The following is a 13936-nucleotide window of genomic DNA, read 5'->3' on the forward strand; positions in this document are numbered from 1 at the left end:
TTCCTACTTTCTCTTGTTCTTTCCCACTTTCTGGTTTCCCAAGCAACACCGAGCCTCTGGTTTGTCTCTCTTCTCAGCTAAGGTGAGCAAAGAGGCAGAATGTATTTTGGGATACAGTTTTGCACATTTCAATCATATTCTTTTTTACTTTTTATGAGTCTAGTTAACTATGTTTTCAATTAGTCTCCAGAGATTGAATGGTTCTGTTTGTTTTTTAATAGAGGTGACTGAATAAGTTTTGTCTCATTTTACTGTTGGTAAATAGCTTCCTCACCAAAATGAAAATATTTACCCTGCTCAAAATATTTTTTTTTTCAGACGTTGGCCGAAATGCCTTGCTCAATTTCTTTTCCCATTTTGTCCAGAGAAAAGAGCTCTAATGCTCTAGACAGCTCTAGCATATCAGATATGAATGAAAACAATATTTCTTATGCAATTACAAGTTTCTGGCATTTTTGCGTTCATTAGGCCTCATCATGTTAATATTCTTTTTGTCAGTGTATATTTCTACACAGCAACACACTATGAAAGAATGTTTTTCCTTCCCTCAAGCACCGAAAGTGCATTGAGATTTCCAAGTTCATTTTTTACTGAGAACTAAGTAGTATTTATTTGGGATCTCTATCTGAAAATGCTGTATAAACAGCCAGCTAGTATTTATGATTATTTTATTGCTACTCTATGGTCAGGACATACTAAACTAACTGTGTCAAACTTTCTTCTTGCTTTCCTTCCTTCACCCAAATTTTTTTCAAATCTCCCTTCAATCATTACTCCAGTGGAAGTTTTGGACTTTTGCAGAAAGAGCTGTAGAATTCAGGGTTGTCTATTTTCAAACTCTGAAGTTGTTTGTCTAAATCTCTAATTGCTATAGCGAGTATCTATCACAGATCTTTCTCTTGCTGCCTCTGCTAGGTGACTAACGACAGTCACTGTCCTTTGGACAATTTTAGCAGATGAGCTCGGTAGTACTTCCCGTCACTCGCCATGGTCGACAGCTCTCTGCAAGATGTGCTGTGCTGACACGCCTAGAGTCAGGCAGAGGCTAATTGTTGACTTGCAAGGCTGTCAATCTCACCTTGATACCTTGAGTCTCCCAAATTTAAAGCGCTTGAAGCCTCAACCTGAAAGTGTCCGAAGTAGCCAAATCTCTGTGTGCTCCTGAAAGTCTGGGAAGCAACTAGCTACTCACTCATACAAAACTCTTCCCAGGGCTGTGTGAGGGTCCACAGCGTCTCTCAGTGGGTCTGATAGGTGTGTCTGGAAATGCTGAACACAAACTGATGGTGCCAGCCCAGGCTGAATTTGCCTTTTATGCAAGAGCCAGGGACTAGAGGCTGGGCTCTGAAATTGGGGACTGCCTCCAGAATCCTCACTGAGAAAAGTTGAACACGTCCCCTATGTTTCAGCCTCCCTGATTACCGCAGAGAGGTGCTTTCTACTGCCGGAGTCGTTCTGTTGGCATGAAATTATCGCCCTCTCCCTGCTGATTGGGGAGGGCTGAGGGCCATGTCCATGCCCCGCAGCCTGTGGGGCAGGCGCTGTGCTGCCGCCGGTGGGGAGCCCGAGCGGAGCGCTGTCACAGGCCAGCGAGGCTCACGCTGCCGCTTCTCGCTTGCGGGCGGCCTCTCTGCCCTGGGCACACCAGCCCCAGCCCCAGCCGGGCTGCCCCGCGGCCCGCCCGAGGGTACAACCCCAGGGTGCTCTCTTCAAAGGCCCAACCACACCAGTGTGTATGTGCTGACCCAGCGCTGCTGTTCTGGGAACAGCGCTGCTGCCTGCGGCACGCTCTTCTTTTAGGTTTGCAGTACGCGCACACACACACACACACTCCATATTTGCTAAATAGAAGAAAAAAAAAAATCTTTCTAGGATGTACTTTGAGGGGGTGGGCATGGTGACTCCCGGGCTCCTGACTGGAAGCCGGGGCTGGCCGCGAGGGATCCGTCAGGCGCGAAGCGCTCCGGCTCGCCCCGCCGGGACACGCGAAGCAGGGACGGTGCGGGGTGCGGGGAGGGAAGGAGGGGGCCGGGGCCGGGGCCGGGGTCCCGGACGGGAGGACGGTGCCCGCCAGGGCGCGCTGGAGAGCGGCGCGGCCGCCGCCGGGGCTGCAAGCGGGGCGGCGCGGCTCGCCAGGAGGGAGGGTGGATAGGTGGGTGGGTGCCGGTGGCGAGCCCCGAGCGGGACCGACGTACCTACCTCCCTCCCTCCGCTCCGGTGCCCGCGGGTCAAGCGGGAGAAGGCCGGGGCGCGGGGCCGCCGTTCCCCTCCCTCCTGCGGCGGCTGGGGGCGGGCGGGCGGGCGGGTGGGCGGCGGGGGCCGGGGCACCCCGCGGCCGGGGCGGGGTGGAAATTTCCCGGGGCCGTCCGCAGCGCGGCTGCGAGCGAGGGAGAGCGAGCGCGGGGGCTCGGCGGGAGGCGGAGAGAGGGAGGGAGGGCGGGGAGCGGCGGAGCATCGTCTGGCGGGGAAAGCGAGGGACCAAATGACTGTGAAGAAGGGCGGCATCCGCCACCGCCGAGAGAGGAGCCCGCCGCGGCGCAGCGGCAGCAGCCCCGGCAGGAGCCCCGACGCCGGCGGGCCCCGTCTCCCCGGCGGGGCGGCGATGGCGGCCGGCGGGCCGGCGGGCGTGGGGCGCGGGCGGCGGCGGGGCTGAGGCGGGGGCCCCCCGCCCGCGGGCGCCGCATGGCGTGGGCTTGATGCCGGAGCGCGGCCCGGCGCCGCGGCGGCGCTGCGGGGGGAGGAGGAGGAGGAGGATGAGGATGGCGGGGCTGGCGTGGAAGTGGCCGCGCACCCGCCTGCCCGTGGGGGCCAGCGCCCTGGGCGTCTTCGTCCTCTGCTGGCTCTACGTCTTCCCCGTCTACCGGCTGCCCGACGAGAAGGAGATCGTGCAGGGGGTGCTGCTGCAGCAGGGCAAGGCGTGGAGGAGGAACCACACTGCGGTCGCCCTGTTCAGGTAGCGCCGTGCGCGGCCCAAGGGCGGGCAGGCGGGCGGGCGTGCGGCCGCACCAAGCCGCGGGAGCCCAGCCGGGCGCCCTTCCCACCCCGCCAAGCCCCAACTTCATTTTTTCCTACCCGACTCTTTGTTTTTCTCCCAGCGGGCGAGGGGCAGGCAGGGCCCCTCCTGCCCAGCAAAACTTTTTGGGTGGCTCTGTTTGCTGCGGGGAGGAGAAGGGGCTCGGCGCGGGGAGAGGGGGGGTGGAGGCTTATTTCTCCTCGCCTGGAAACAAGCCCATGTTCGGCGCCTTTCCTAGGGGGGCTGACGTTTCTGAGGCTTGCAGTGCTGCCTGCAGAATAGGATGCTGCTGGCTTCCTGGAGAACGGCCGCAGCGGCAGCCCCTCTGCCTGCTGACAAAGCGAGAGGCTCGCAGCCCCGCTTCGCTGCCTGCCTGCCCGCCCGGCTGCCTGCCCGCTGCCCGAGAAAGCCGCGCTCCCTGGGACGCGTGAGGGCAGGTTTGCGTGGATGTTCGTTCGTGTCAGCTTCCTCGCTCCGAGGAGCACTTCGGAAGCTCCGCGCTGGTCCTTGACGCTCTGCAGTTTATTATAGAAACCACGTGAAAAGGCACCTTTTCGCTTCTCTTCTTTTGACGCGGCTGGGAAATGGCGATAATCCTTGGAGCCCTTTTCACCTTCCCCAGCCGCACAGGAGAGGAGGAATGTTGCAGTCAGGGTGCCACATCTGATAGCGGTGGAGAACCAGGTCTCTGCAGCGGGGAGGATTTTTTTGAATGACCCTGACTTAAAAGTGTGTGCAGTGGAGATTTGTGTCCCCTCAAAAATTTCTCACAGGTCTGGGTAAAATACAGACAAATGGAAGAGAGGCCGATTCACCTCCCTTTCCTGGAGGGAAGCTCGTTTTTTTTCCCTATCCTCTAAGTCGCAAAAGAAACATCAGAGTAAGTGGTAATCAAACTGCCTGCAAAAAGGCCCTCTTTAGTAAATGGTAGAATGAATCAGATCCGAAGGTCCTCCAAGGGACTTTGTACCGCTTTATTTGATGTTCCTCACTATTTTTTGAATGCAACTCAACTAGCATTTGTCATGAACTGGAGCTGGCATGTGACCACTTAATATCTTGTCTGCTGGGATAACAGAAACTTTACAGTTCTTCAAAAGCACATTCTTCTCTTAGCCCCTGAAGCTTGCAGGAAATAAAAGCAATGAGAGGTGATAAGCAGGCATGGGTTAATATCATCTCATTGGGTAGGCCTGGAAGAGGTCCTCCCTTTAATACAGAGCTAGCTAGCAATAAGGTACAGATGTAGGATCCTTTGCCTAAACCACTAACACTAGAAACTATGTTGATCTTCTTGGATACAAATTAATCCTGTTGTGCCACAGATTCCCATTTTTGGGTGTAGATGAATCCAGATTTGTAAAATATTACCCTGATAGGTGATGTAGGAAAGAGTTTGATGTATTATTTTTTCAGTTTGTAAACCAAATGCTGTTTGAAGATTGATAATGCTGCTGCAGCTTCAGTTTAAAAAACAGTGTTTAGACCATTTCTGCCATGTGGCTTAGAAACAAAAACTCTGCGTGGCTTGTCAACTGTTCCACTTACCCATATGTCTTTCCACTTTGTAAGCGTAGTGATTATCTCAGAGATGCTACTGAAGAGAGTCTCTAGCAATAAAAGGAGCTGTTGTTTCTTGTCTGTGATGAGTTGGTGCAGTGCTAAATACAATGAGCTTTAAATCAATCTGCTTCAAGAAACAGAGTTTTTAAGAGGAAATGTACGCTGGAGATATTGAGTATACCATAATGTTCAAATAATTGTGATGTACAACTCTTTTTGCTGCATAAATTTGCTTCACTTAATATTGCTAGAAGGTTATGAATTTGAAGTCTGTGTCAGGTAAGCTTCTATATATTGTTGAGGTGATTAACAGAGAAACAATGTCCTGCTCTTTGCTAAGGTCCTGCTGTCTCTATGTAAGAGCACTGTAAAATCTCCAAGTTTCAGTTTCTATTGGAAACTGCCTATAAATGCGAGTCTGTTTTAATTGGGAAGGAGGTATAGAGCTTCACAGAAATCCTGCATGTGGACTTTGAAGTAATACGGCTTTCCATAATAGCCTAATATTAAGTGGGTTTTAATATATTATTAATATTATTTAAGAATGACATTAATTGCTATTATTCCTAGGCCTCCTGCCATGTTCTGGTTACCAAACTCACTTTTGAAGAATAAATTTGAATTTATCTGTGCTAAAAATCTATATGAAAAAGTGCAAACTTTCACATTACTGCTTTGTATAATATGGTCGCATTTGTGGTACTGTTCAGGTGTTTGATTAGGCAGGTTTTTGTTCCCTTCTCCTATAAACTCACTGGACTCCTATTGTTGAAGTAGATTATTGTCCCTGAGTTAACTTGATGAAAACATACTTTTCAAACCTCAGAAGTGCTATTCTCCCTTTACCTTCTGTATCTGGATGAAAGACAACGTCACCAAGTAACTTAGCAAGGTCAACATCTGGGGTAATTTGGGTTGAACCCTGGAAGCTGAGTGCCAGTACCTCTTCAAGTCTCCACTGCTGCCTTCTCCTCTCTGTACAGCCAGAAACCTCGTGTAAAGATCTGACCCATGTAAACTCTTGTTTATGCAAGAACCCAGGCTGTCCTGGTGCTTGTGGGATGTTTTACATGAGGGTTTTGTGTTTGGATAGGGATTTGCAGGATTGGTTTTCAAATATAAATACCTGTGTAGATAGCCATGGATTGCTGCTTTTGAGGTATGTGTTGCCTTACTGCAGCTGTAAGGACATTTTTTTGTGGGCATCACAAAATGAGCAGGATTAAGAGTTTGACTCCAGCGTGAGTCTGTGTTTAAAGCATGCTCTCAGCCTTGACTCTGCATACATGGCTTCTGTGAGTAATCCTGGCACGATGGGTGCACTGAGTCCTGCTGCCAGCAGTGCAGTGGGTGTCTGTGCAAGAGCTGCCTGGGTTCTTAGATGGAAGGACAGATCCTGAAAAGCCTGAAGATACAATTGGAGTTATTAAAAGAACTCTTGGTCCAAATCCTTTCCTCAGTTGAACGTAGCTTCCTTTAAAGTCTTCAAATTCTGGGCATTCGGAGCTAAGCAAAGCCCGCTAGCAAGCTATCGCTATTTGTATCCTTTAAATTTCAAGATACTAGCGGTTGAGGGTAGTCAACCTCTCTGCTGTGGAAACATCTTGTCTCTGGCAAAAACTGAATTATAGTCTGTCAGTCAGACGGTAAACTGCTTGATCTTGAACTACAAAGTGGTCAGAATAGGAATGAGACTGTCATTAGAGTCACTAATGGCTAATGTGCCTATTTTACCTACAGTATAATGGCTTGTCATCCTCTGAGGTGGTTAATGTTATTGCACCCTAATTGTTTTTACAGATTGCTTAGGGTTTTTTTTAAGTGTCTAGTGCTTCTTAAATTATTTAGGCAAAAATGTTAATTGCTGTTTGTTGTTAGTGAGGTAAATGACATACAATAATACCTTTAGGATTATTTTACTTAAAAAGATTGGAGTTGATTAAAGGAAGAGCTGCATCTTTTCATCTGCCTTAAGCTCCATATAACCACAAATCCAGAGTGCTGTATGTTTGTCTGACACTTCTGCTTCATTTGTTGTCCAGGGTGGATCTCCTCTGGGGGGTGAGTTTGCTTGGGAGGGGGCAGTGGGCTTTTGAGTGTCAGGACTCCAACCAAAAGGATTGGATGGCCATTAGTGACTTAGAGTTTCTTTAGGAGGAGATGGGACAATCTTGTCTGCAAGGCAACAGAAAGGCTACCCATGAGATTCAGATTGTGTTCTTGTTTCTGCTGCAGCGGTTTTGTGTGATGCTGAGAAGTTACCCTGGGTTTATTCTGAGGGTGGCTTGGTTGAGCTGGTGGCAGATGTCTTCCATGAACTCACTGTGTGTGACCTGCTTCTGGTCCAAAGCATCTGCTACAACTTGGCTCAGCTCCCCAGTGTTGTCCCCTCTGTCCCTAGAGCCACACAGGCCATGCTTATCTTGGCAGGTGGCTTCTCCACTCCTTTTTCATCAGGTTTGGCCTCTTGCCCATTTTTCAGGAGCAGAGAGGAGAAGCTACTGGCCTGAAATCACACAACACGGTCAGTGGCTGAATTGGACAGAATATCCAGATGTGGTGGACTCTGGTGCTTGCAGTGTGGATGTGGACAGACTGTGTGAAGCCTCTTCTACTGTTAGCTTTTGTGTGTCTTGCAAAAATAATGCCCTGTCGCCACTACATGCCATGCCAGAGGGGATCTTCCCACTGTAACCTTCTCTGACAGCTGCTCTCTGACAGCTGTTAATGTCAGTACCTAGTGTGCAGTCACAACAGGCGCTGAAGAACATCCCCTTGTGCAAATCGTTTTTCATTTTAGATTGTATTAAGGCGGAACTGGAATTCCAGGTCACTTCCCTATCTGGGTAAGACAAATGCTGTTTCCAAGTCAGCTAGAGTTTCTTTAGTTCAGATGGCTTTTGTTCCTTCTCTTTTGATGTGAGCATTGCAAATTACATGTGTTGCAATTCTTACAGAGGTATTTCAAGGGAAATCTGAGATGAAACTTCATATTGCTTAGATTGATGAGAGAAGAGTTTTGCCCTGCTTCAACAGCTTTAGCAGATGAGTTATTCCGGCTTCTTTCACTGAGACATGTGAAGAGTGTAGTTAGGATTAGAGCTGGGAGATGCTGGGTTGGATTAGTTCTACCTCTGTGGCCCATGAAGCCCTTCCCTGAAACCATTGGATATGCTCAAATGTTGTGCGTTGGCAGTGGTCAAATCCAGCTCATTTTGCTCTCCTGAGTAGGTGTCACTACTGCCTGGCTGTGTTTTTAGTTCAGTTGTTAACAATTTGAATGACTTTTTTCAGTTGTTTTGCTGCATTGGTGATAATTGGGTATTTGTAGTTTTCTTGGTGTCTCCAGCTGAGATGAGAAGTTGTTTTGGTGAACAGGTACAATTTGAAGAGCAGGTTAAAGGTGAGAAGAAAGAAATGTTCTTATTCCATTTTCTTGTTTGGAGGCTGTGATGAAGAAGGCTAGCTGTAGAGAGATCTTGTTCCATACCTTTAAGGTCGTTAGGTCTCTTTGAATACCTAAATTACATGAAAACAGTGAGAATTAGTTACCTGAGTGAGCTCATGGCATCTTTGCAGATGAGGGCTGTGGTGGCAAGATAGGAATTGACCTAAATTCCTGAGTTCCAGCTCATGTTATCCTCCTTCCTTGCCCCTAAGTAGCATTTTCTTACAGATTTTGGTTCAGCCTTCCTCACAAAACAGTCAAGATCCCTATTTCTAGTATCTGCTCTTGCAAAGTTTTGGATTGCTGCTTTCCTTTGAATTTGTAAAAAGCAGCCAGTGCTGCCATCATTTATGGGGGGGTGTAGCCGACTCTCTGAGGCTCTTTTCCTGTTAGCTGGGAGCATCTAAAGGCCCGGAGACAGGCACCTGGGAACAGGAGGAGGAGAGAATTTACTGGAATTTAGGTTACCTGATTAGGGCCCCAGAAGTCTGGTATGTACATACACAGACACTGTGGGATTTTCACAACTGTGCTTTCCCATTTTCTGCCTTATAGTGGATAGAATGGGCACTGAATCATCCATACAGTATAGTAACCAGTGATTGATTCCTCTACTTGTAATTTTCATCTTAAGAGCAGCCAAGAATGTTGCTCCCATTTGATGTGTGTTCATTGGCATATATAAAAAGACCTATTTTTGAGGCTAGTTCCTCCTAGGTAAATGCATATAAAATGAATTGTCTTTCCCCCTTTAGAATTTATCCCCCCACAGTGAGGATGAACCTCACTGAACTGAGGAGGCTGTTTGGACTGCAGTCTTTGGTTGTTTCAGTTTTCTAAGCACCAAAAAATAATTTTAAATCTTTATATATATATATTAATCTTTTTCTATATGCTGCATGTAGTTCCCAAGATGCAAGAAAATTGCTCTTAATGTTAAATAATTTTAACATGACTGCATGCAGTTAAATTCATACTGAAGCACATTAATCCATATTATGCAGTATTTGCAAACCTCAGTGGAGATTCAGATTTTTGTTGTGTCACAATTTTTACATGCGGAAGACCAGAGACAATTCTTCTTCCAGGTCTTGGAATCTAAACTGATTAGATAAACAGAGGGTGGGGTGGGTCATGTGACTGTTAAGTTGCTTAAGGCTAGCAAAGTCTTTGTCTGTAAAGTAATTATTAGAGAAGCTCTGAGCTTCATGAAGAAACTGTGCCTGTTGCCTTGACCTTGGTGGTATTTGAAATTTTTTAACAAGGTGAATTAGACTGTGGAGAACAACATCTTGGCTTTAACCAGGATTCTGAGGTCACTTTCACACTGCTCCATTCAGTAAAAGGGTGAAGGCTGTGAAATTAAATTGTTATAAAATATTTCTTGTCCAGCAGAGTGGTGGAGTTTTTTTATTGTTGTATTAAATCAACAGATTGAATTATTTCGACTTCTCCTATTCCATCTGTCTGGAAAATGCCCTCCTGAAGTTCTTGGTTTAGAGATTCTCTTTTCAAGTGGAGATGTTGCTACAGTGAGGCTTTTAAAGCTGCTTGGATCAGCTGAATAGAAATGGTTAGCTTTTCTGTCTTCCATGTTTGCTGTGAGCATCATTTCATTTCCTGAACAGCCATTTTGTTTATATATATCTTTTTTTCTTTGTGGATTTTTTTTTCCTCCACTTCTTCAGCCTATTCCAATTCTTAAGCTGCTTGATGTCCTCCTCAACTTTCAGGGGAGCCCCAGACTCTTTGGCTGGCTCCGTTTATAATTCTCCAATCAGCATTCATAGCAGTGATGTAAAGAACTTGTGTGAAATTATTGACTCCTTTATCTCCCTCCCCTACTGAGTTGCCAGTCACCTTCTTCAGAGTCCTGCAGCTCCCAGTGATGCTCAGGGCATCTGTTGTTTTTTCCATCCTTGACGTGCCAGTTGTTGGCCATCAGGCTTTCCAGGTAGACTGCAGACTTTGCCTTAATGTAGTAGCAACATAAAGTCTCTACTTATCAGGTCTCCTCTGCTCTGAGGATGTGCAGCCAGCTTTAATTTAAAAGCTGCTATACTCTCATATAAGGTCTCATATATTTTAAGGAGCCCTAGGAAAACAGATCAGCTATTTTGCTTGCTTTCCTGTGGGAAAACTTGTTCTGCCTATTTCTGGAATGCCTGGAGTGGCCATGGCTGTAATAGAGGAGTAACAGCTTTGTATTTCCTGTCAAAGATGAAAGAGAAGCAAACAAAACACACCCTCCCACTGAAGAGATTCTAACGTTTTCCTGTGTACTCTGTTTTGGCCAAATGTCAGCTCTGGTAATGCTGTTTTGTCTGCCGCAGTGTTTGGAGTGTCTACAGTGTATGGTGTTCCACTCGCGCTGTTGGTCGCGCAGGATGGTATGTCCCAGCGCAGGGTGATGAAGTATCTACTACTATAGGTAGTACTCAGAAGTGACACAAGAGTTGAGAACCAGCCCAGAAAGCACTCAAATGTGCAATGAGGGCGTGATGCTGAATCCAAGGCTCACCGATGCCTGCCTCTCTCAGTGGAAGTCGATAAAGCTTTGGCTTAATTGCAAATGGGATGAAGGCTCTCAAGTTACTCAGCTATGTTTGAATCTCTTTAATTTTGACTGTCAGGAGGGACTCAATTCTGGTTCCCCAGGTACTTTTATAGAGTGAAAGCAATAGAGTTATAAAGGAAGTTAAGTAAATGTGTCTCCATGACATGGTTATCTCTTGTAACTGAACTTCAGGTCTAGGTCACCACTTAAGTCAGTAGGGAGTCCTGTGAATAATTACGTCTGTACAGAAATTATCATTTATACGGTGCCATAAGATTGGAGAGAAACATTTTGTGCTCTGAAGGATTTTCAGTCTAAAAATGTGTATAGTGAGATTTATCTCAGCTATGCAGATTAGGAATTTTGATTAATGGAGTGGGTTTTCCCTCTGTTAGTACAATTTTAATGCAAATAAATACCTGGGGTATTTGTTAGTGATGGGCCACCTGAACGTTTACTGGAAGAATGATCCAGCTATTTGCGCTGAGGATTTGGTGGGTACTGGTCCTTCTTGCTACTGGTACCTGGAGGTACCAGCTTACTACTTGTAAAGTGCTTAATGCTTTTGTGTAAATTTTTGTCTTGTTTCCGTGGCATCCACTGAAGCATTAATCTTTTATTCCATATATAGTGTTCACTTCAGAAATGAATCCCTGTTCCTGGATAGTAATTTACAGTTTTACTTCGTTTTCCCTAATGAGTTGCAATGTTAGCAATGCTTCCATGGTCATCTTTTTTCTAAATGTGGATAAGCTTTCAGTTACCGATGGGTAAATATTTTCATTACATTTCATGCTCTTACATTTGTGACAAGTCCTCACCAGTATTTAAATGATGGTATGTTACCATTTGTAGTAAGTTGTATGCTCTGCCTGGCTCAATATTTAAAAGCGTGCATGTGGAATCAGACACATGCTTTTGTGGGGAAAAACACAGTAAAGGATTAACCGGAGCCTAAGGTTAATAAAGAAGCCGAAGAATGAATCTTCAGGTACTGATGAAATTCAGATTCTCTACTTTTGGCCACACTTTTTATTCTTTGGGCTGAGTGACTGCTTGCTTTAACCATTATCCTTCTCCTTTAGCTGCTCTTCTTTGTTGCCTGTTCTTTCCATTTGTTTTCTATCAAAGACCCATCTGGGGAGAAAAAACATAGCCATCGTAGAGCTTGTGTGCTGTTTGCTGCCGTTGTCCTGCTCAGCTGCCTGGTACATGCATTTTCCTCCCCCCCCCTGCCCCCCCCCCCTCCCCGCCCTCTCTTGAGTGTTTGGTCTCTGTCATCTCTCACTGAGCAGTGCAGCCCTCAGCTTTGTGCCGTCACGTTGCATTCGCTGGCAGCCCCCAAGCAGTGGTGTTCCCTAATGCCTCATGTGGTGCCTCACGTGGCATCGTGCTTTGGGCCCTATGGCATTGCCCTGTGTCTCAGACTCAGTTGCCCCACAGCACAGGGATCTTTTGGTCCCTGACACACTGGCCCCATGACAGCACCTCTATGTCATCCTTAGGTGCTCCTGAAGACTTCTGCTGCAGTTGTAGGAGTTGGAGGGTGGAATGGTGTCTGGTGAGTAGCAACTTGGAGCACAGTGAGAACTGCTTGTCTGTAATTGGAGGAAATCGGTACCTGAAGAAAGGCAAGGAGGCAAAGAAGAGAAAGGAGGTATAAGATGGTTGGGGAGTTGAGCATGAGTATTTGTTACTCTTTCTTCTTGAAGCATCTTTTCAGTTGGTCTTCATGTTCTCTCATGGTGAACCTGATCCGTAGGAGTCATCGACTTAGTGTGTTCAGTCTCTGGGTCATGTGAAAGCTTGGTGGAAGCAAGAAAGCTGGAAGCCCCAAGAAAGGTGAGAGCTGCAAGATCTGTGAGCTCTGCCCCTAGACTGCAGCAGTGAGTGCTGCAGTAGAGATCCCAAAGTAGTTGAAAGTGTAATGTTTAGGCTTGTTTGTGGGTGATTTTACTGTCCATCCACTCAGGCAACATTAGGTTCTTATTTGTCTGAGCAAGGTTCAGACTCTGCAGTCTCCTGCATCGTGCCATTTACTACTTAATGGCAATGCAAAAGGCATGAGAATAAATCCATATACTGTATGGCCATAGTATAGGATAGAAAGGAAATGCAATATTTATGAGGCAGTAGTGGAGGATGCTTGCACAACTGCATGCAGGGCTCCTTGCCTTTCCTGGCGCCCCTCGGGTTGTTGCTCTCGGAAGGCAAATAGTGACAGAGCAACTAATGCAACTGTTAATTCTGAAAACAAGTGAACAGGGAGCAGACACAAAGGGCTGTGAAGCTGGGGAAGTGTTGGCTTGTTTCTTCCCAGAACCTTTAAGCAGAGGAATGGGTCAGAGCAGTGCAGTGAGATCAGCGAGGTGGGACTGTTCTGAAGCACGGAGGATGCTTCTGCATTATGTTATGTAGGATTCTTTGCAATGCATGCTACTGCCTGACGTGGGTTAAGACTTTCCAAATTTTTTTCCAAATGTTTGCTGCAAGTGGGGAGTCTAGGTTAGTATGTGTATGTGTGTTTGATGGATACGAGGAGGATAGCAGTTTCTGGAGTATGTGAGTGAACTGGAGTTGATGCGTATGGTTGAATAAGCCTGCATGGGCAAATATAGAGCTAAAGAGCTTGCGTCAGTGGAAAGCTATATGTTTCTGTGTGATGTAGATGTTTCTGCAGAGCAACAAGATTTCCAGAAAAATCAGAACAAAGAAAGTTTTAAAAGGGAGGTAAACAAATAAGGAGAACCTTCAATGAAAGTACGTCGTGTCTTGGGTAGGAAAAAGGGGAAAAATGCCTTTCTAGCAAGGAGGGGGGAAAAAAAACCGCAGAAGAGTCTGTGAGGTGCACAAAAAGATCATGGGCCATGCTGGAGCAGTTGATTGCAACCTAGGTTGACTGAAAAATATCTTTGACAGAAATATGTGCTGGATTTAATTTTTATTTGCTTTTTACTAGATCTCTGTAATTTTTATGATATTAATTAAGAAATATTGATGGGATGAGAAACGTAAGTCTGTCTACATATGTCTGTCCTGCACTGCTGAAGAGTTATCTGTGAACCAGATAGCTCACCTGTAAGTTCTCAGAAAGTTTATACTTCAGCCACAACTATTCCTTGGTTACGTGGAGAGGCGTTTAAAATTTATCACTGTAAGGTCTTAATTCAGGAGTGTTAGGAGACCTTTTGCCAAGGGCCATGACCCTGACTGTTTTCAAGCTCCAGAGCTGTGAGGCTCAGCAGTCCTGGGTATGTGTACCTGTGAAATTTCACCTGGCTTGGTGATAGTCTCTCCTCTCACAGAGCAGAACGACAGGAACAGATGGTGGAACTATGTATGCTTGCAGTTAGGA

General features: G+C 46.5%; 1 protein-coding gene across 2 annotated transcripts in view; it reads left to right on the forward strand.

Moving 5' to 3' along the window:
* Positions 1-2654: 2654 nt before the first annotated feature.
* ST8SIA1 (ST8 alpha-N-acetyl-neuraminide alpha-2,8-sialyltransferase 1) overlaps positions 2655-13936 on the forward strand; it is a 146420-nt gene continuing 135138 nt past the window's right edge. For both annotated transcript variants that reach the window (XM_074826409.1, XM_074826410.1), the window contains exon 1: positions 2655-2953. In XM_074826409.1, coding sequence (XP_074682510.1) covers positions 2697-2953 — 257 coding nt within the window. In that variant the 5' untranslated portion in view covers positions 2655-2696. The remainder of the gene's footprint in view (positions 2954-13936) is intronic.

Source organism: Strix aluco, chromosome 5 (assembly GCF_031877795.1).
Source record: "Strix aluco isolate bStrAlu1 chromosome 5, bStrAlu1.hap1, whole genome shotgun sequence".
Taxonomy (NCBI): domain Eukaryota; kingdom Metazoa; phylum Chordata; class Aves; order Strigiformes; family Strigidae; genus Strix; species Strix aluco.